The sequence below is a fragment of the Lissotriton helveticus genome, chromosome 3_2 (assembly GCF_964261635.1).
Source record: "Lissotriton helveticus chromosome 3_2, aLisHel1.1, whole genome shotgun sequence".
Lineage (NCBI taxonomy): Eukaryota > Metazoa > Chordata > Amphibia > Caudata > Salamandridae > Lissotriton > Lissotriton helveticus.
In genome coordinates this window covers 280270247-280294024 of record NC_136062.1, presented here as the reverse complement: position 1 = coordinate 280294024, position 23778 = coordinate 280270247, and the positions used below count along the sequence as shown (strand labels likewise).

At 44.9% G+C, this 23778-nt stretch overlaps 1 protein-coding gene across 2 annotated transcripts in view; it reads right to left on the bottom strand.

The window, feature by feature from the left end:
• LOC144826656 (hydroxylysine kinase-like) overlaps window positions 1-23778 on the bottom strand; it is a 248876-nt gene that overhangs the window by 75924 nt on the left and 149174 nt on the right. For both annotated transcript variants that reach the window (XM_078685215.1, XM_078685216.1), the window contains one exon: window positions 12462-12815. In XM_078685215.1, coding sequence (XP_078541341.1) covers window positions 12462-12810 — 349 coding nt within the window. In that variant the 5' untranslated portion in view covers window positions 12811-12815. The remainder of the gene's footprint in view (window positions 1-12461; window positions 12816-23778) is intronic.

Below are 23778 nucleotides of genomic sequence, written 5' to 3'. Positions count from 1 at the left end.
GAGTACCAGCAATGCTAAAGCCGGCCCTAGGACTTAGTTTATTAACTTCAGAAGGGTGGAGGCCTGTGCTGGCCTTCCCAGCATTCATATTCAGGATAATAATAATAATAACAGGTCACAGCAGATGGGTGCTTCCATCTTCTACTCTTGACCATCTAAAACGGAGATTTGCACATTGAGTTTTTGCCTCTTTCCTCTGCAAGAGTTTCTGGCGGCTCCTCCATAGGGGCGTCACAGTGCGCGAAGCAGAAACATAAAATGGTAAAACTATCATTTTATGTTTCTGCTTCTTGCGAGAAAGCAGAAGTGCCTGGTTGTAGGCGGGCAGTTGGGCGGTCCTGCTCGAGGGCAGAAGGGGGGGTTGCTTGCCCACTGTTGTGGGACCTGACTGCTTGGGTCGGTCTGGGGTCGACCACGGCAGACATGCGCACTCTCCCTTTTCTCTATGTAGGTGCCTACATAGTGAAAAGGGTCGCCGATTAGGCACCCGGCTGGGGCGCTGTGCGCCTGCACCGCACCAATCACAACGCTGCCACTGCAACATTGTGATTGGCGGAGGGGAGGAAGGCTTCCTGTCGGCAGCTTTCCTGAGGAGAGCAGCAGGAAAACGCAGGACTGCGGGACTGGGACGGCCAGGAGCTGAGGCGGAGCAGTGAGTTTTATTTTATTTTCGTCCCTGATGTGCAGTGGTCGACGTGGGTGGGATCGGAAGGGCACGGCGTGCCCCTACCATTTTAATGTTCGTTCCCCTACTTCTTCATTTAATAAATGCGTCCCATGACGGCAGAAATGCTCCGAATGAAAAAAATATTACAGGATCATCCAGCCCTGTGTAGTTCACACCGAGGAAGGCCTATGCAGTTGCTTGGACTTTCTCCCCTCTGTATCTGTGGGCAGGGCCCTGCCCAACAACACTATAGGAGCAGTGTTGCACTGGTGGAGCGATCAATCAGCACGAAAAAACGGCCTGGCTGCTGCAGTGATTTACGCTCCATTTAGTGAGGAGGCCACATACCTGCCCCCGCTGTGACCAACACAATGGTCACATCAGAACACAGTGGCAGCCCCGCCCTTGACCCCATCTGCCCATTATTTTCGGACTCACCCAGACTGACAATGCCACAATGAAAGGAAGAGGACTTCATGTGTAATTCGTGGCAGAATGTGGTGAACAACCATTACAACGCAACTATTACAACGACATACCATTACCACGCAACTATTACAACGCACGTCATTACAACGACTTGCGCTGGGGGGCGCTCTAGGATAGGGTATAGTTTCATTTACTATCCAACACCTTCCCTACTATCCACGGGGACTGGAGTTGGAATAGTAAATTAAACTACTCACTATCCAGCACCCTCCAACGCAAGTCGTTGTAACGACTTGCATTGTAAAACTTGCGTGGTAAAGGCATGCGTTGTGAAAGCATGCGTTTTTTTGGTGTTTTTTTTTGCAGAGTTTTATATAGCGCGAACTAGAACCGAACCGAATCAATTATCAGAGCGCTTTACATAGCACCAGTTACGTTACATGAGGACACACTTTCATTTTAGGCACGGGGAGATTAAGTGATTTGCCCAGAATCACAGGGGGTTTTTGGCGTCGTTACCGAGACTCGAACCAAGTTCCCCAGGTCCGAGGTAGAGCGCCTTAGCCGTTAGGCCAACCCCTCTCCCCTGGCGTTGTAATGACATACATCCCAGAATATACCCAAACAGTGTCACTTTTTTAAAATAACTGTGGAAAATGTTTAATGTCTTATCAGCTGTTTTACTTATTATATTCCATAAAATGTATACTGCTCATCTGTCTATGTTCAGGGATGTGGTCTTTCTAAAAATACTATTTACCCTTTTCTAAGGATTTAACATAAAAGCAGCATGAGGTGTCCAGTTCTGTGACACCAGAGCCCCTTGTGGACCCCATCCAGGGTCTGACTGTGAAAACGAATAAGCCCAGGTACTAAGGCCGGGCTGGTATACTGCGCATCGGACGGAGGCTGGAGGGGTGGGAGGCTGATTGACTGGGACAGTCCGTCATCGCTGCTGACATGCAGCAAACGCGAACGGCATTCTGAGCTAAGTGGCAAGGCTCATTGGAATAGTTAGCCGATTTTCTTACCGTCGTGGATAGTTTGAGGACCCAAAGGATGATTTAAGAGGCTTTTTTTCCGTTGGGGTGATAGCCCAATTTGAAGGAGTTCAATTTAAAAGCCCTTACTATTGAAATTGCCTGTACAAGAAGGTGTATCCTGTTTCTTTGGCTACAGTAGATTCAGACCTGGGTTCTAGTATATTTGCCCTCGTAGTCCTGATGAGGCCTGGATTAAACAGAGGCTGAAACGCGTCGACACACACTATTTGAAGACTCCTAAACAAGAAATCTGTTTGAGTTTTGTTGATGAAATAATCTTTTTAAGAGAGTGCTAGTTAGAGAGAGGTCACAAGTGGTTAAGCCTCGTACACTCCATTTGTCTTTGTTTTGTTTTGGTGATCTAAAGTGTAGGAATGTTATGTGAACTAATTATACATTGACATCCTTGTTCTAAAAAAAAGTGGGGCAAAAGAACCGTGAGTTTGGTTCTAAAAAAAGTGTATATATATGTAAATTAGAAATATATGTGTTTTGTTTGTATATATGAATTTTGTATAGTTGAGTTCAATGTGAGAGACCAATAATTAAGGTTAAATGTGGTTTAATTAAAAGAAATAGTTGAACTATACACTGGATATTCATTTCTCTCTGTTTATGGCTATTATTTGGAGATACTCTATATCTAAAATTATCTCAATTAAATTGTGTTGAGAATGATTAATCCAAGAATGGATAATTTATGGTATCCAGTCTTATAATCAGATAGATACTTTTCCGTAGGCTTTACCTTGTTTTTTTTCCTTTTTTCCTTTTTTCCCTTGTTTTTTTTAGTAGCGGCTGCAGGGCTGTCCAGCACAATAACTCATTTCTCACTCTCAAAAACGCAAAAATCACTGCAGAATTCCTTGTAAGCCCAGCAGATTTCAGGCAACTATAAAAGAGTCAAGATTTATATCTCTGGTGGTTGTTCATTCCTGTTGGGGAGAGATTGGAGTATTGTCTATTGACAGTTTTGACTCATCCATTGTAGCGCCAAGGGTTAAGATGCCTGCTGCAAAGAACCTGTACCATACAGATCACAGAACTATATTTAATGGGCATACCTCAGTGGGTTACTGCTTTTGTTACAGATCCTTTAGTTACTTGCAGTGCGTAACTTACAATCGTAATAAAACAAATACCTTGAGCTATGACCTGCCATAAAAGAGCTGCAGGCAAACTGCATGGTGAGGGTTTGGAAGTTATGTTTTTTTCCCCAGTCATTCGTCATCCTAATACTGCTAAAATTGGTTTGCTTGGGTAGAAATACATTCTATTTAGAAAATCCAACCACTGTGTTAAGTTTTGAATCCTCGGGTTGTGCTACTCCAGATCTTTAAAAAATGCCAGCCAGACTTGATGGCATGTGAATCCTAACACCTTGTAGCCCCTTTTGTCTTGTAAACATTTTCTAAACATTGATTTACACACGTATAATTCGTTGTCTCTGTATGTGTGCATGATGTAAAGTGCTCCAAGTCCCTCACTGGTATGAGAGGCACTATAAAACAATTTAAATACATGTGAGAGAGGGGCTATGGAGAGATGATGGGCAGTGTTGGAGGGTGATAGTGAGGGAATCCTTGAAGTGCCTCAAGAAGATTGTCGTATCCTGGTGCACCGTAAGGTCATCATTTACTGTGCTCTAAAAGCTAATACATTGGAATATATAATACAGTGTGTTGTAGAATGCACCATTTGTATACTTTTTCCGAATTTTCTTGGGGAGAGAACACCCTCTCCCCGTATCTTCTTTGCAGTCGTCAGTCTTGCTTGCTGCATTCGCTCACATCACACCGTGCAGGGGATGGACACAGGTTTGCCAGGACTGCTTTGGGTTTCCAATTCGGCCCTGTGTGGCACCAAATTAAAAGTGCCCTATTTAGCAAATGAGATATCTAAACAAGCATTGACAAAGCCAATATGTCTTGCCTTTTGGTCCTCTTAGTTGTGTGATTTTTTTAGTGATGCTTTACAGCATAACCAATGTACTATTGTGTCACCACAAAACTTAAGTTGGATGTATCATTCACTTCCCGAATGAAAATATAATTTTGCCTATTACTCTCAAGAGCTCTCTCAAGTTTTTTGTGGGTAGGAGAGTTAGCAAGCCAGACAGTTCAAAAGGTATTGTAAGCAGAACACTTAAATACATAATGTCGTTGTTTGAGCAGCTAGCTGGCTGACATGAATGTGGAGGAGCCCTTGTGGGCTCTGTGAGTCAATCTTCTGAGCCCTGCTTAACCCCTTCCTTATTGTCCAGGAGTACACCAAAGGCACACCTGTGTACACGAGGAGCACTGTTTTCATGCCCTCAACGTTTGAGGTAAAGAACACCTATTGATTTCCAATCAAAGAGTGTAAAAGCTAAGGTAACCATGTTGTTCCTTCTTATATTGTGCATGCTTTACATAATCTTGCATTGCCTATGAGTGTTTGCTTTTTCCAGGATGTTGTTAATTTCTTTCAAGCAGTGCACAATTTGAATTGAGACACATCAAGGTGTTTATAGGCAGTGCAAGTGTCTCTCAGTGGGGTCGAAAGGTGCTCAGGGGAAGAGGATGTGGCACTATGGCCAGAGCTACCAAATCTGGAACTGGGGAATCAGGCTTCACGAACAGTCCACCAGACAACTCTCCTGAGGGAGAACATTCCCCCGCGATAACACAGAAGCCCTGGTCTCTTAGCATCAGCAGGTGGACCCTACCGGAGGCCAGTGTGGGCTAATCTTGAAGCCCTGTCCACCACAATCCATACTGTAGTTCACCTGCAGTCTTGCGGGCTGACCTACAAAGCAGCACACTTTGTCACTGAGGTCACAGGACCCTTGAGGCCAGTCCGCCTCACCCATTAGTGCCACATTGGCATTGTTTCAGCAGTAGTAGTGCAACTCACCAGGGATCAGCAATGCAGGATTTCTACACACCAAACTGAGGGGCATATTTATGAGGGTCCTGCTTGCACCACAGAAGGTGGTAATTGCACAACACAAATCTGCAAGTCATATTTTCAAGGCTTTGAATGGTTTTTTAAATAGGGAGTAATGCAACACAGCACAAATTGCTGCTTTGCCTTGCTCTGCACAAGGGAGGCATTGCAGTGGGTGTTCCCACTCAACTCTCCCAGTTTTTTTATGCAATGAATTGTAAACCTGGGACGGCATCAAAATCTTACACCTCCCCAAGGGAGACACAACAAGGAGAAATATCTTTATTTCTCCCTGTTTTTCTTCTATCTATATGTGCAGCACACATAGAAGAGGAAAAAGCCTCTCAGGATTGTTTATTTGCAGGAAGATGCCCCTTCCTGTACAAAAACAATCTAGTATGCAACGGAGGCACCCTTGCACCATGGTGCAAGGGTGCCTGCGTTGGCGCTAGGCTGACAAAATGGCACCAGTGCACTTGGATAAACGTGTATCTATTGGTTGCATTGAATAACGTTATAAGCTGTAACTCATCAGTGAAATGCCAAACAAAGTAAAAATTGGTATGTTTCACTCTTTCTAGCCACACCTCTGACTCTGCCCACTGACCCAATCCTCACATTATTCCTGCCCCCTGATGCTCTGCCCACAAGTCCCCTACTTTTTTACCCCCACTTCGACCACTGCTGGTGTGTGTGACACTTCGCTGCCTGACTCCCACTTGCTATGGGCGCTTGCAATCACTGTCTTCTTCAGTACTGGGAGTACTCGTGAATCCTTTCCTGGAATTTCAGAACATGTGGAAACAGTTGTGCTTGAAGGCAATGCTACTGTAGGGACAACGGGAGCCAAGTGTGGTCTGAGCCACTGTGTAAGTGCAGCCCTCCCTCCACACTGCTCTTCCTGGGGAGAGGGTCTGGCGAAGATTCCGCAAAGAAGGACATTTAGACAGTGCATTGCACGTGCGGTGCCTTTAGGTGCTCTTGCACCGGTAGCCCTCTCTGGTCCCTCAAATATTGACAGTTCTACAATGCACTGCACGCGTGGCACCTCTAGGCGCTCTGGCACCGGTAGTCATTTGATCCCGCAAATAATGACATTTAGACAGTGCACTGCACGCATGGCGCCTCTAGGGACTGTTGCATTGGTAGTCCTTCGTTTCTGCACATAAGGATGGGCACTGATACATTACTCTGTTCGCGTGGCGCTTCTGGGTGTTGGCGCTGGGGTACCGTTGGTCCCTTAGATATAGATGAGCAGGTACTGTCAGTTACCAAATACTGGCATGTCCTATTTTGAAATGGACATTAACTGCATCTTTTAGTAGGGGTTCACTGATTTTAATGGGAGAGTATCAACACTTATCGTTAGTAAACACATATTCTGCATAATGAGAACATTCAATGCACTGAGTACCAGGATATTTTCATAGCGCACTACACCGGCTGCGCTTCTTTACGCTGTGGTACTAATTGCTTCAAAGTTACCCCAAAAGAGTGATTTTAAGAAGAAGGGGCGGGGGAGGGTGAAATCTGGTATATAGGTTTATAACATTACAAGAAAGGGTTTGCAGAGTCCTCTTTCAGGATTTTAACCCAAGTGTCCAGAAGATACGACTTTCTTAAGTGATGGTTGAACTATGCTACATAAAGAGTAGCTTCGTCCGGAGACCACTTTTCTAACATGTGGCACTTTGACATGAGTAACTGAGGTCAAAATAAGAAATTACTACACTTAAAGGCTTTCTCAATCCAGGCGTCAAATCAGAGTGTTGGAACATAACATTATATCCTGTCAATGGGGCGAAATACAAAATCTACTTGTTAAACTTAAAACACCAACCACAAAATAGCACAACCTCTTATCAGTTTTAATCTGAAATATGTAATCAAATGAAAAGTGCTTCGATACATTTTGATTAGTAGTTTATGTCCATGTACCAGGCACTGGGTCCAGTGAAAACGTTTGCTAACTGTGCAGCTGCATAACCACCAGGTACCAGCGTCAGGTTTCTATCAATGTTTTAAGGAGGGACTGTTTTTTTTTATATCAGACTTGACTAAAGCTGTGGCAAAGCTCTCTTGAGCATGCGTTCACCACAGGAATCGAAAACCAAACACAAGGCATTTTTTGAGCTGTCATACAATTACACATTGAGTTCTCAGACACAAGTTATTTTCTCTGCCTATAATGCATACAGAGGTCAGTCTCTCGGAATTAAAGGGAGTCTTTGAATTTTGCAGCATTGTCTGGGACTCCCAGAGATGTGTTCGCCAAGCCACCTTACTCAAATTTGCTTGAAAATGCACCATTTGCCCACTCTTTTTTCAAAATTTACTCGGAGGGATATCCCCCCAAATACCCCATAGGTGGTTCGGGCTCGCACACTACGCACCCTCGCAGCAGTGCAATACTTATGCCTCACCACTATCAAATGTCACCACCTGCCACTGGTTTCTGGTAAACTGGTAGGTAATCAAAAGGTATACTAAACAACAAACGGTGTAGCTATGAGATAGAATTTCTTGCCCACATTTCTTGTCTTTATACAGTACTGGCAGCGTTGTTTCAAACCTCTGTTGATCCAGAAAGGATTTTTAGAAAAATGCAGCGAGTAGTTACTGTAAGTGTGAAAGGAGTCGGTCCATAGCTGGTTGGGTGCTTTATGAGGTTGTAAGGCTGAGTGAGGAATGTTTTAAACTATTAACTTGTCAATGATAGTCTGCCTCTACCATATTTAACTATAAGTTAGGTTGACCAATTGTCTCATTTTTGCTGGACTAATTTATTTTGTAGCTACTGCTTTTAAGACTTCTCAGTGTGACTTGGCGTTTGGTATTTCAAATTTGTAAAGGTTTTTATTATTGACACAAATATTTTACATAAAAATAGATTTTTGATAGATATCTTTAACACACAAACCCATAGTTCTGGTTTATATCCGTAGGCAAGTATATTTTAAGCACATAATTGTGGATATAAAAGAGTAGTAAACACCTAAAATGGAAGGGGTTGGGGCTGCAGGGATGGAACATCAGAACTATAAAACAAAATTCTTAACGTTAAAAAGCAAGACTTTTATTTAATCTCCTGTATGGAACCAACCAAGGCTAAGCTAGAAACAATATCCATATGTGCAAACACAGCCTTAAATATCAACAAGGGTGTTACAGACTCTACAAAATAACAAAGTAAATCCACATTTGTAAAGCGCACAATCACCCGTAAGGGTCTCTGGGCGCTGGGGGCCGTCGGGAAGATTAAGCAAGCTATTGTCCAGAGTCACATGGTGCTGGGCTAATCTGCCGCCGGTGCCGGGGATCGGCACCGGCGGCAGACCAACTCCTGTGTGTACAAAGTTGTGGCCCTCGGTGCTGTAAGAGGACCGCCCTCTTTGACCTGCTTACCCGGAAATGTATGAGTGAATGCCTCACAAGCCCAGGTTACAGATGCATTGTGTGATGCCTATGCAGTGTTTCATTTAGTTTTGGGATGTCAGCAGAGACTGTGTGATTTAGGGTGGGCGAGTATGTGGTAAGTAAATGTTTAAGAGGCAAAAGCCAGAAATTCTATTCAGCGCTCTGTTAAATAGGAACTGTGCTACAGAAGGAGAAAGTTCATGGGTGCACCACACCCTGATGCTTCCTCTCTGTTATCTGGCCTTCACGACACTCTTACCAGTGAGAATCGAAAAAATTCTCAAAGATTTCTCCAGCACTGTCTCACATGGGCTGGAACTATCAATCCTGTGCAGTACCACACTTCTCCCTTTCTCAGCATGGATACTTAGTATATCGGTGATAATCCAAACCTAACCTCCTGGGTGAAACATTAGAGCGAGTGTGATTCTGTCCTAATCCAGGAAATATATCAGCAAGAGTTTTTTTCACAGTCTGTAAAACATTTAAGTGCATGATTGAGAATCTCCTTGAGGACTGCAGTGCTCATCAGAGAAACCCAATCGACCTCGTTCTCCACCTTTAGGAGTGAAATGACTGTTCTTGCCAAGTGTAGCCCGATGGCAACCTTTGGCTACGAAATCTGCGGATATGCTAAAATTGATGGTATCCAAATGGCCGAAACATGTTTTTGAGCATCTTTTAGCTGTAGGTCAGGGTACCCCCGCTGAGATCATTTATGATGAACTAGGAACGGCCTTCATCTCTGACTTTATCCGTATCCGCCCACTCCTCTTGCGTTGTTCTGTATGGTTCAAGGAGGATCCACATCTAAAGAGACTTATCCTACAGGGCTGTTTGTCATCAGATAAAGCGGATCACACACCTTGGTTCTCATACATAAAGAAATATTTTATGGAATTGGGCTTTCCAGATCTCTTTCCTGATCCTATGGGTATAACAAAAAAGGTTCTAATCTGGGTTAAGCAGGACTTTATTTAGCGGGGGCTTTCAGAAAGAGTAAACTTTGCTCTAACAAAACAGTCGTTTTGCAGTAAAAACAATTTACCGTATTGGCTACACCCAAATTATGCTTTTTTGTTTCTCGTTTTCTATCTGGGGTTTTAAGCACAGCTCAATTGTAATGTTCTTGCAGGAATGTTTTGTAAACATTTTATTGTTTTTAGGAACCTGATTTTTAATGCAATTGCCTTTTAATTCACCTTATGAGCTGATGGGTCTGATTATTTATCAAGACGTGTCTGTTTTATGATGCAACATTTTATTTTGTACTTCTATGATTTTCTCTGAAAATCGAATAACAAGTTTATTGATTGATTAACTGTTCCGTCACTGCTTTGTTGGTCTCTCTCAGTTTGCCATAGGCTGGAATCTAGGACAGACAGATAGGTCACCCGTTGTTGTGGACTATCAGGTGTGTTTAGGCGGGGCATCACGTTTTTTTTTTACGCTGTTAGAAGGAGGTTTTGACCATCTGAGCCGCCCGATTTTTCACTTTTTGAACACCTATTTGTTGAGCTTTTACTGTGGAAGAGCCTCATAAGTTGGGATTCACCCACAGTGAACTCATGATGAAAGGGACTGCATGTGTATTCTACCGGTGTCGCACTGGTGCAAGTAGGCCGCTGCGCTGCAGCCAGAGTAAGGGGCACCGGGCTGGTTACATGCAGACACATGTGTACATGTGTGTGTACAAGTCTAAGGCTGCACAGGTGAGATTCCTGGTGTGCACAGCCCAGGAGCAGCTACAAATTAAATGGTGTGGCAGGACTTATGCAGAACTGGGTGGTGACTTGGAAAAGGCTTTCTACAATGGGAAGAAACATTTGTGGGAAAGTAAGTGTGCTGTACAATTTTAACGCCATCACTGGGGCCCAGGATCCCAATTACGGGCCTGCACCGCCGAAGCCAAGTTGAGGAGCGCAGTCGCGCTCCCCGTGAAGATGCGCTGGGGACCGGGATCCCAACTCCGGGCCCTGATGTGGGTGGCAATACCGGGGGAGTGGCGCTACACTCCCTGTGGCTGGAGGAAGGCGGGGGAGTGCCATCGCACTCCACGAGGTCCGGCTGGACCAGCGGGAATCCCCGTGTCTGCCTGCCAGAGCAGGTAGACCAGAAGAGGAGTGCCGCTCCCGTCGCAGCACACAAGGGTGATGGTCAGGTGGGAAGCCAGTGGGACCGGACCCCCAAAACACAACTGGAGCAGCCAGGGGTAGGCTCCCCGAGCTGCCATCGCTCACCTGGTGGTCCGGGTAGGACCGGGCCCCTCACCGAGGCCAGGAGGTGAGGCATGAGGCTGCCGGGGCAGCACGGCTCTACCCGGAGCAACCTGAGAGCCGCTGCTATAATAAGTGCGAAAGAAGCACCTAGTCCCATAATGCCTTTGCCGGCCCGGACCAGCCTGCAAGAAAAATTAGGATGGTTCCTCGTGTGTGGTGGCTCCAGGAGGACGGGGTCACCACAAGAGGTGTGCCAAGGTGCAGGGGGAGCTGCAGGAGCAACGCAGTCTCTCCCAGCACGAAGATGAAAAGTCCCTCCCTAATTTTTTGGGGACTTGGAAAGAATAACCCCTCAATGGCTCAGCATCAGCATCAACAGCATCTTGTGGCTGGAACTTTTGTTCTTCAGCTGGGGGTGCATTAAGGATTGTGCCAAGGAGTTAAATGTCAAGGGCTGAGTTGGAATGTCTGTAAGAGGGTATTCCCTGTAGGTGAAGAGATGTAGTTGCACCAGAAAAGCATTTACTAATGTTATTTCTTTTAGAGGGACTGAAACTCATGTGTGTTATGTGAAGTACCTGTGTAAGGTGATGTCATAAGCCAAATGGGGTTATGTTGCTGGACATTCCTGCTAGGGTGTCTGGCTGTATTTGCATAATCATGTGATTCTAACTGTGATGCCTTGAAGGGGCTTAAATTGTAATGCATTATAATTGTTATCATCTATGATAAGTACCTCGTTTAAAGTGATGCCCAAACATGTATTCATGCTACTGCGTTAGGGGAGGAACAACCCTCACTGTGAGCCACAAGATGTAGAGGTGCATACTGTATGATCAGTATGAGATGCTCAGTTAGGGTTATGTGCCCCCAGGGCAGGTGTACCTATTTGTAATACTTGTTGAGATGATAGGGTGGGTCACCACAGGGATGGTGTCTGGCCGCAAGGCCCTAGCTCCAGGTTGTGTCAACCCACAGCATTAGGGGCCAAGATGATGTGCATACATGGAAGTGGTGGTACTAGACCCCAGCCCCCCTACGGGAGGGGTAGGGATGTTATGCAATGTCACATAGTAATTCTAACACCTTATGTATATTTGAAAATTGATGCATAGTATTAAGTAGTGTGTGTGTTTAATAAATTTACTCTTACTTGTATACAGACCGGACAATCAATTATTGAGGGTTATTTCTTTGCACCTGTATTGGCGATTACTAGCCCAAACCACCTCCCTTGAATAAGCCTTAGACAGCTCTTCAATGCTACCCTCTGAGAGTCAAACGCTCGCTAGGGTGTTTGGTTCCCAGTGAAGGACAAATGTGACATGTTATTTGTGCAGGCCACACAGATACTGTCTTGTTTTGCATCAGATGCTTTATTGTTTGTTCAGGGACTGCAGAGCCTAATTTCCATCACCATGTACTGAAAATCCTACAATATGTTGCATTCATGGTCATGTGGAGATATCTATAGTTTTGCAGTTGTCATTATATTGACAATTGAACTATGATTCATGTAAACAATTAACATACAGACAGAGATTGTGTATGTCTTTAGCATTCATTATGCAAGTTAAACCTAATAACGTTGAAAAAAGGCCTGCGATGTTAAATCTATTGTGATCTTTAAATTTATTGATTTTTGAACATGAAAAAGTGTGTAAATTTCAAAAGTGCTTGCGGCTCCAGTTTCGAGAAACAGTCAGTTAGTGCACTGTATTTTTTCCGAAAAATTAAAAACAGTGTAATGAGACTTACCTGTAGACTGAAGTGATAGTATCTGACCATCTCTTGTTGGGAATGCTGTAGCGGTGGGAAAACCTTCTTCTCTCAGAAACATCATCACGCGGGTCTGTAAATCTATGCAGTTTTCATTTTTACTCTCTTGGCAATTGGTTATTTTGAGTACGAAATCAGTCACATTTCTAGTTTTCTCAAGATCTTTAGTTACTATATGAAAGTTTTGATCATCATAGCTGGGGAGCGGCTTGATCTTAGATACCTTTAGACCGAATACATCTTCAACCAAACGTGTGGCTTGTGTGTCACTCAGCGCAGGCTTTCCCACATCATAAGAAGTTTGCAACGGATTGTTTGCGCTCGACATTTTATCTAAAACAAAAAAAAAACATTTCTCAACTGATACCTGGCTAGAACGTCACATTAAGAAGTACTACAGAGCAAAGTCACTCATATTTCTCAAGGTGAAAGGAGAACTTAAACCTTGAAAATCTCTTATTGTACATAAATATATTTAGCATGATTCATAAACATTATAATGTGTGAAGCACTTGTATACGTGCAGAATACTGTGTTGGCTGAAGGATATCAAACTGCGACTTCTCCTTCGTTTACCTGGTGAATGCTATGGATTCCAGAAAGGGGTGTCGCCCCCATAGCCCTATTTACTAACCCTACTTAAGATGATGGTTAGCCCAAGAAAGAAAATAGGACTGAAATTCACAATCGAAGAAGAGGGTGAGTCTTTGTTGTGAGGTCAGTTCCTGTCAGTATAATACATGAGGAGTTATTTCCGTGTATGATATGTTGGAACACATTTGTTCCTTATTTTATGTGTGTTCTCCATACCTTTGCTTCCATATTTTCCCCCAGATTTTTGCTTCTGGTTTTATAACAATATTCTGATTCTTTTCGCATGGAGTTCTTTCTTGGTTCTTTTTTCTCCTTCCTGGTGGCAGGAGCAGCTTGGTGCCTTGCTGTTATTCATCAATCCAATCTTGATTTTCAACGAAAAGCTACAAAATTGCTATGGTTCATTCTCGATATTGGGGTATTCCTCCTCATTTTGAGCCTCTTAGCGCGGCTCAACCCTTTTCATGCATATTATTTTGTGCTGGGTGGCACCAGAGCTAATGGGAAGCGTTGCCTTGCCCTTTGACAGCCTTGCCCTTTAGCGATCAAGACCTTTTTAGCATCTGGTCCGTTAGGGCAATTAGTACTCCTTACCTTAGTTCAGCCAAATCAATCTGGGTCCATACAAGACAGACAGACAGATATTAACCTAAAAGAGTCACCCACTGTTAGAAGGTGAGTTATTGGTAGGGGCAAATGTAGGTCTGCCACTGGCAATAAGGCCACTAACACATGAGAGGACTCAGCATAGGTCTTAGAAAATTATTCCTATGCTCAACCCCTGGTAACGTGGCTGCGAGCAGACAGGCTTAACTTCAAAGACAGGTATGTAAAGCATTTAAAAACACCATTTCAGTAAATAATTAAGACACAACACACAATAAAAATCCAACACCAATTTATAACAATAGGAAATATTGTTATCTTCAAAATTACACCAAAACGATAAAAAGCCAATATAGGAAACCGGAGATATGAATTTTCAAAGATTTATTAAAATATAGCACTTTGAAGATTATAGCACCATATTGTGATACCTGCTCGCGGTAGACCGGACCAAAGTAAAAGTTTCAGGCCGGGCGCGATGGAGCCCTGAGCAACTACAGGTCGCGGCAGGTCCTGGACTCAGTTTCTACCTTAATGCTTAGAAACTTTTCTGGAGCTTTTCTCCTCGAGGCCCCTCGAAGCTCCCAGCCAGTCCGAATTTGGTGAGGGTTCGCCGACTTCACTTGTGACGAGGTCCCGCTTAACTTCCCTGGAGCGGACTTAGAAAATATTTCAAGATTGCTTCAGTGGGACAACCAAGGAATCCAGGCCAACATGCGATGGAAGGCAGGTGGCTTGGCTCTCGCGATTGCTCCCGGTCACCTTTTCTACGAGCAGACTTAGAAACTTTTCTGGAGCTTTTTCTCGTGGGGTCTCTCGATGCTCCTCATGTAACCAGAACCAATGAGGGTTCGCCTGGTTCAGATTTTGGCTAGTCCCGGTCAATCTCTGGAAGTTGAAGCTATGGAGCTTTTAGCGGGATGAACCTGGTTGGCTTGGCTGACTCGCGGTTGAAGGCAGGCGGCCTGGCTGGCCAGGTTGAGTCGGTCCCTCTATGGAGCTTTTTTTCAAAGTTGGTCCAAAGTTCTCCAAACTCCTTGAACTTCTTCCTGAAGTTTCTCAAGGGGTCCCAAAGTGTCTCAAATTCACTCCAAGGGTCAGGAAGCTCCAAGAGAATCCTTGAAAGTTGAGGATTTCAGTTCCTACAATCCACTAGTACAAAGCCCTTACAAATCCGCTGATGGTTCTCCAAGGTGTAGATTTAGTTGGTAATGTCCCAGATGAGCTCTTTTAACCTGTAGTTTTCAAGAGTCCACTCTTTAGTTCCTTTTCAGCAAGATAATCAACAGGGCTGTAGTTTCAGATGGTGCAGTCTTCAGAAGTCAGGCCTTAGAAATCTTTGCACAGCAAAACTTATCAACAAGGCCCTTCTTGCTTCAGTAAATTTCAAGCAGTAGATCTGGAGGGCTCTGCCCCTCTCAGATACTTAATCCGAGTTCTCTGGGTCATGCAGAAGGTAATTTCTGACAAATGGAAGCAGGGTAACTCCTCAAAGTTATGACCACATCCTGTAGAGTGTGGCATTATTTTGTCCTAGAGTTCATCAAATCTTCCAAATCCATAATGGCTGATTTGCCAGCAAGGAGGTAAGAGCTGGCTAAACACAGCCCCTAGGATGACTAATTTACTTAGACTCTCCCCCTGCATCTGCTCATACCTTCCTTAATCCTACCATCTGCCTAAAGTGGTAAATTCATGACAATGGTCTCTGCTCTCCCCTTTGAAGAGCATAGTTTACGACCCTTCCCCCTGGCCTGGCATTCTTATGGAACAGCACATTGCCCTGCCAGCAGAGCTGGTTAAAAGCAGGGGCTCTTTATCAACTCTCAAAGGCAGCCTGGCTAATCCACTTAACTCTGACTAATCACGGCAGACCATTGGAGGGCTGAATTTAAACCTACAAGCAAGAAAGTCTTATAACTTCTTGTATGTACACTTTCAGAGACATTCAACAATATGATATTGTTGGATTTATTAATACCATTCTGGGAAGTCTTTGAATGTCATTTATATCCCTCTCCTATCAATAGTTATTAATCAATTACTTTCTACCATGTTAACCTATGTACAGGGGATTTGCAAAGGGAAAAATGACTTGGGCCATTTTTCCAGCACCAGGACTTACAAAAACATATTTTATAAGTACTTGCCTTATATCTACAGGAACCCCACCCCATGTGCAACTAGGGGAGACTTTAGGGGTTCTGAATCTGTAGAATATTGCAGCTTCCCTCGCTACAGTGCTCCTAGCATCAAAGTCGAATTTGAGCAGCATTTTCTGTGGGCAGTGAAATGTGAAATTTCACTTTACCCAGGCATATAGAAACTCTTTTTATAAGGATGTACCTTATAAATACCTGACCCCCCAACCCAGGGATACCTAGGGGAGACCCTGCGGGTCCCAAATATGCCAAAACATTGTAGGTTATTCATTTTTAAGTGCCCCAAACATCAAAGTTGAGTTTGGGCACAATTTACATCTTAAAAGCAGTCCTGGCATCCAAGGCTGTTTTTAAACTGACCTCAGGCTTCAGAAGTGCACACATGCAAGTGCAGAAAAGGGCCGCTGGCCTCTAAACTGCCATGCCCCAAGATACTGGGGACTTCTAGATAGTCTCAATCCCCTTGCCCTATTATATACTAGGGGCTTGTATGGTAGAACATGCCAATCACAGGGGCACCCCACCATACCATTGTGTACGCAGGTGTTTTAACTGTATTCTAATGCGTTTCTTGCAGTATAGCACAGAACCCTGGGCCTGGTTAGGCAGAGCCCAGAGTCAGTCAGAGTCAGTTACCACCAGCATCAGTCAGGAAAATGTTAGGGGGTGCCCAGGGCACAAGATGACTTTGCAACACCAACCAAATTGAAAAACTAAACATATATTTTGGTTTCCTTTGATGCTAAAAAAACTTTAGATTAGGTGGACTGGCTGTTCATAATTGATAAAACACAAGAAGTACCAGGCTGTTCCTAAATAGGATGAAGGTTTGGTGACTACTCTATGTCGTGGATGAACGCGTGGGTATCCACTGTGTTGGATACAATGGCCTCACACACCCTTGCAGGTGTCATGCTTCATCATCGGCAATGCTCCTCGTTGGCTCGGCGGTGCAATACCCAACGGGCAACACCTCAAAGAGGGGCTCTTTGGCGGAGAACTTTTTCCAACTGCCGTATGGGTGAAGTGTGGGTGAGGGGCCAGTAATGTGTAGAAGTGGGGAAAGAGTTAAAATTGGAGTAAAGGGTACCAGGATCAAGTTTATTCTAGCGGTCCCTTATTCCAAATTAAAATTGGGAGAATAGAATAGGCTCGGAGGGAAATACATGGTGCCTTTACCTGCTAGAGGATTTTTTCCAATTAGTGTAAAGGGTCTAAAATAACTGAGTTGCGCTGTAATTGCCTATCTTGGTTGGGTGAGCTACAACAACAGCATCCGGCAGGTAGAGCTACGGGTTCAACCTCTCAATTTTCAGGTTGTATATTTCCGTGCTCCTACTGGAAGACCTACCCCTCTCCGCCGGGACCGTATCTATCTAGGAGCACGGAAATATACAATTGGAAAAACTCCTCTAGCAGGTAAAGGCACCATGTAGATAGTTAATGTATCACAAACTTTTTGTTTATTTTTCTTGGTCCTGAGGAATCGCTAGTCAGAGGACTACCAGCGAGAAACGTGTCGACCGATTGATACACTCTGTAGTCTAGTCTCGCACTAGGGGACATTATTTCCCTCCGAGCCTATTCTATTCTCCCAATTTTAATTTGGAATAAGGGACCGCTAGAATAAACTTGATCCTGGTACCCTTTACTCCAATTTGAACTCTTTCCCCATGTCTACACATTACTGGCCCCTCACCCACACTTCAACCATACGGCAGTTGGAAAAAGATCTCCGCCAAACAGCCCCTCTTTGAGGTGTTGCCCGTTGGGTATTGCACCGCCGACCCAACGAGGAGCATTGCCGATGATGAAGCATGACACCTGCAGGGGTGTGTGAGGCCATTATATCCAACACAGTGGATACCCACGCATTCATCCACGACATAGAGTAGTCACCAAACCTTCATCCTATTTAGGAACAGCCTGGTACTTCTTGTGATTACTACCTATTTGGGCGAACACCTGGCTGGACCTACCACTCTCTCCTTGAGTGGGAAACTCGCCTCCCCTACCTTCTTTCCCCTCTTTGAAAATATATGTTCATAATTGATGTCTGATGTAAAGTGGGGTTGGACCCTAAGCCCACGAGCAAGGTCTTGGACAATAATGTCTCAAAAATATCAAAAACTGTGCTTGTTGGAACGGATTTGGTACCAACAGCGCTTCAGAGGGGCACCAGAAAAGGATGTCCCTTCTCTGCGTTACTTTTGCCCTGATCATGGAATCACTGGCGTTCCACAATATGAAGGAAAAGGGAATGAAGGGAAGTCATTTTGTTCTGACCTTCAATTTATTAGGCACTTACAGCCTGATTCATGAAGCTAAATTGCACTCGCAAAGGGCCAGATTCTGAGAATCTGGCCCTTTGCGAATGCGATTTTTGCATTTGGTATTCATCATCCCAAATGCAAAAATCGCTATTTAAGAATTCGCATATTTGCGAGGAATTGGATTTAAGGAATCTCTAATAGAGATTCCTTAAATGCAATTCATCAACCAAATAGAAATAGCGAAATCGCTATATTTGGTCTCAATTTACCACCAGGTCTGACTTGGTGGTAAATTGCGTAAATAGTGTAAAAAGCACTTTAGTGCATTTTTTTCTTTTGCATGTTACACACACACATGTCCTTTGGACATGTGTGTGCGCAACACCTGTTCAAATGTGCATTTTAGGGGTGCTACAGGGTGTCCTTTGGACACCCCTGGCACCCTTAAAATCGCTATCTTATTTGCGAGTAGTAAATTGCTACTCGCAAATAAGGGATACTCCCCATTCATTCCTATGGGCCTTTTGGCCCATAGGAATGAATGGGGAGTTATTCCTTTTTTTGCGAGTAGGAAATTTCTACTCGCAAATAGAGAACATGTAGGAATCGCTATTTATTTAGCAATTCCTACATGAATGCCGTTTTGCGTGTCCTCAATAGCGAGTCGCTATGATTCGCTATTAGGGCCACGCAAAACGGCCCGTACATGAATCAGGCTGATAGTTTGCTCAGGCAAAAAGCATGTTTCAAAGTAAATGGCATACATGTGAACTAATGAATTTGACAGTGACACAGGCAATGGTCAAGAGATTGATAGCTCTGGATCTGAACAGATGGGTAGGCAAAGCGATAAAACACTTGGGAGTTTACATCACTCCAAAAGTATCTAAAACAGAGTTCCCCAAACTGTGGGTTGACAGAAGATTTGTGATGTGTCGCAAAAGGGCAATAAATAAAGATGTATTTACGTTTTGTATTTATCTTGTCACATTTGCTGTGCTTCAAAAACAGAGGTCAAATGTCAGGCTTTGTCTTCTGACATATTGCTTCTTCTTTTAACCCCGGTATTGGTGTTTATCGTCTTTTTATGGCTGGAAAGTGAGAGGAGTTTTTAAAGCAACAATCGTAAATAACAAGGAGGCAAAGCCCTCCCGCCACGTACGTCTCTGAGAAACAGTGCGAGGATATTGTGGATAAGCACAAGCTCTACTCAGCCTTACTCTAACAAGAAAATAGACACTAATAGCACAGTTGACACCAATAAGAGAAAAAAACATCTCCTGTATATTATTATTTTTTTAAAATAATTTTTATTAGTGAAATAGAAATAATACATTAGGTAACTAGGCTAAGTAACAAGAACTTGTAGATATAGCACGTACATGGAGGGTTCTCACAAATACAACTAACTTCATGACATTTCTTAGGTACAATAGTATTCTTGACATTATATCATTTTTCAATATTGTTATTCGCCAAAACGCAACATACATAACTTACATGCTGTACATTTCTGTTATATAATGATATAGTTTATTCAGTCATCATCATCATGGCTTTATGCCCCCCTACAGTGGTCTATCGTGAGTGGGTTCTGGAAGTTGCTCCTATGTGTTGCCTGAGATGGGATTCATGGAGTTGGGGTGCCTGTAGTCTATGGCTCCCCTGTGTTTTTAACTGCCAAGTATATTTGGTAAGCTCCCCATACATTTTTGGGTCTGTTCTGTTGGAGTAACAATTCGTTATATGTCTCTGACTGAGTATTACAATATAACATGTTGTTGTGACATTCTTCGAGGGTCAGTACTGGACCTCTAGCCCACCTCATCACTACACAGAATTTTGCCAGTAGCATATCAATAGATACCAACTTGCGGTCTGCTTTGTTAACTGTCTTCTTGTATCCTAATAACACCAACATTGGGTCCATCTCCAGTGCTGTGTCTATTATCCTTTCTATTTCTCATATAATCTCCGGCCAGTACCATGCCACATGTATGAAGTCTGCATTTTGCCCAGAGCATCTACAACATGTCGCTGTGTCTGTAGTCCATATCTACATAATTTCTCTGGAGTGTAGTATATCTGGTTTATGTATTTAAATTGTATGAGTCTGTGCCTTCTGTTATGTGAGACTTCCTTGATCATGGCGCAACAATATCTCCAACATTCGTCTGTGATTGTAGTGCCAGGCTCTCTCTGCCATTTGGGCCTTGCTTCCTTATAGAGGGCCTCCGGTCCTCCTGGGCATAGGCGTAAAGTCTTGTAATTAGTTTAGTGGGTGCTTCTTCCCTTATCAAGGATGTGAGTGCTGGCATGTCTGGGGGCTCTAGGATGTAATCTTCAAAAATTTCAGGTACTATATGTCTAACTCTATAGTAATGAAAGTGGGTAATGCCTGACCGAGGCTCTCTTTCCATTCCCAAGTCCTCGCAGCTTCTCACCACCAAGTGTTTGAATAGATTCCCCATTTTGATGATCTCTACAGACCCTAGCGCTTGTACAAACTCCTGTTGCTTTCCAACTTGTTTCTCCAGAAGGCTCCACCAGGCATGGGTTGTGGTATTTAAGTAGTTGAAGACTCCATGTTGCCGTTTGAGGGTAGAGAACAGTGTTTGAGGGACTATATTTCTATGTAGAGATATGGCAGATCCTGTGGTCCGTGCAACCAATCATGTGCATAGGAGCTCTGTGCAACTTCATATTATGATTCCAGGTCTGGTGCATTTAGTCCTCCTATGTCATATGGCATGGTAATTGTTTCCCATTTAACTCTCAGCTGTTTACTCGAACAGGCTAGTTTAATTAAGTGAGATCGCAGAATTAGAACCTATACTGGATCACCGTTTTCATAATTGCAGCACGCCCCAGTAGGGATAATGGGAGTTTAATTCAGCGATCTATGTCTTTTTCCAATTCCGCGATCACAGTACCGTAGTTTGCTAATACAACTGTTGCGGGTTCTGTATGGATCTGAATACCTAGATACCTGATTGGTTCCGTCGTTGAGGTCATAGCGAATTCAAGTGAAGTAGGTTTTGTAACCGGGGTAAGGGGAAATACTATAGACTTCTCCCTGTTGATGCAAAGTCCTGACAGGCCCCCAAATCGCACCACTTTTCTAAAAATGGTGGTAAGATTTTCCTCCGTATCATGGACATATATTAGCGCATCGTCAGATATGCTTAGATCATGAGTCTATAGCAGGGAAACCGTATGCCACTATGGTACTCCAGCATAGCACAAGCTAATGGTTCTGCCACTAGGGTGTATAATAAAGGGGGGAGAGGGCACCCCTGCCTGGTACCCCTAGTGATACCTAACTGTTTTGTAACTGTATTTCCCTCCCTGACTCTCAATATTGGCCCTGTATATAGTATATCTACTCAATTTAGGATGACTTCTCCCACTCTGCATTAGACTGCCCTTAAAAGAGACCATTCGACTGAGTCGAATGCTTTCACAACATCAGGAAAAACGTCAGCTGCCTTGAATTCTGGAATTATTTGCTGTATCACATTAAAAATGGTGCAGAGATTGGATGTAATGCTGCGCCCAGGGATAATTCTGGATTGCTCAGGACATATTAATCCAGGTAGTAATGGGGCTAGTCTTTTCACTAGTATTTTAGCATCCAACTTGGTGTCAACATTAGTAGGGAGAGGGTCTATAAGAGGAGCATTTGTTTGTGGGCTTACCCGGTTTTACAAAGGTAATGATTATGGCTTCGCACATACAGGGAAGCATGATGCCACACTGTACCATTTCTTCAAACAGCCTGACTAAGTGCGGAATTAATTGATCCTGGTACGCCTTGTCAAAGGCCACCGTGAGTCTGTCTGCTCCTGGTGCCTTACCAGACTGCATACTCGCAATGGCTGCTCCTACTTCGGACGATTTTAATAGAGCCATCAAGTGTTCCCTATGCTCTGTGGTAAGGCACTTTATAGTTATATGCTCCAAAATCATTCACACTCTCCACGTCTATTTCTGTACATGTGTGGTACAGGTCAGCATAGTATCTGTGGAACGTGTCTGCTATACTGTGCTCATCATATAATGTTTTACCCTCTTCTGGGGGGGCGGGGTGGGATTGTGCTAGAGGGCGCCAAGCAAGATGGGCGCACTCGTGTGAGGCTCCTGCTGCCTGGGATTTCATCCGGCGATTATTCTGCCCTTCTCCTGATCACCTAATCACTGAACGGTCCCACTTTACTGCCCTCATCACGGGGCACCCTGTGAGACCAGTTGCGGAGCGAAAAATTGCCCCGATCTTGAGCTACTTGCCCTTTGATCCCTGCCGCTGGCAATCATAGTATGGAGGCCGCAGCGCCCAGATAGACGGCTGGAAACACTGGCTCGCTGACCGATGCGGCGCTAGCGGGCTGGGGAGACGGTGACCTGCTGTTCTACTCGCCACAACTGGATGGGGACCCCCGGAGTGTGGAGTGGTGCCCACGACGAAAAGCGACTGCCCTCTGCTGCTGCTGAGATCCTTGCTGCCCACTGACGGGGCGCTGTGGAGGCGGCTGCAGCGTGGGAGGCCCCGGAGGAGGCCGTGCCGGGCTGCTGCGGTGAGTGCTTCACGCTGGCTGGGGGCCCCCGCCGTGGCACCCACTGCTCCCCTGTGTTGATCAGGTGAGGTGAGAGGAAATAGCACCCCATGAGTTGTGGGCTGTAGCGGCGGCCAGATGGGGCATGCGGAGAGGGCACGCCGGTGCGCGGCCTAGCATACTGTGACCCTGGGTGATCGAGCCACGCAGGGGGGCTGTGACACGTGCTGAGACTATGGACCCCTATGCAGTGACAGACCTGCCTGCACCTGCCTGCGCTGCTGCAGCTGTGACCGCTTCTGAAAACTTTCTACGCTCAGGGCCTGTTGTGTTGCAGTCGGGAGGTGCGGCTAGGATAATTAAGAAAACCGCCATTTTCCTGGTTCCCTGCTGTAATAGTTGCGCAGCCTAAAAACCCCTGGTGAGGCTAGACCCCCCTCCTGGGCGCTGCGGAGAGTGGAGGTGGTGGAGAGCGTGTACCCCCCACCTAGGAAAATGCCAGCGGGGACCCTGGGGACGATAAACTCTGCATCACCATGACTCTATATTCAAGGGCACTGACCGTTGCGCACCGGGCCCAAGAGGCTGCGACCGCCAGAGAGACACCCACCGGGATAGACAATTGGCTGCCCATCTGTTATCCCACATAGGCCTTCGGTCCGCTGATCCACTCCAACACCATCTTACCTATCACGGCTCTCCGGGATTCGCATAGGGTGCGTGGCCACTGCTGCTGCAGTGCAGAGCAGGGAAACTCTGCCACCTCTTCCCGGCGAGGATACACATCGCCATCCACTGCAGAAGAAAGCATATCTCAAGGGCCCTGCTGTTGTCTCATCGTGCGTCGGACCTCTGGACCCCACCGCAATTCACTGAGTGCACATATCTGGGGTGAGTGACGGATCCCCTCGGGCCCCGGCTGAGTCGCAGGCCCTCCGGCCTAGCAGCCATCAAGAAACCAGACAGTAAACAGCTGAAACTTAACTTCAACACTCGAAAGACTCCCCGCTCCCAGACGGAGCCTGATGACGATCACGCTGATGCTCCTACTACATCTACCACAGACCTCAAGGAACTATTGCTGGTAATGCAGTCAAGCCTGATGTCT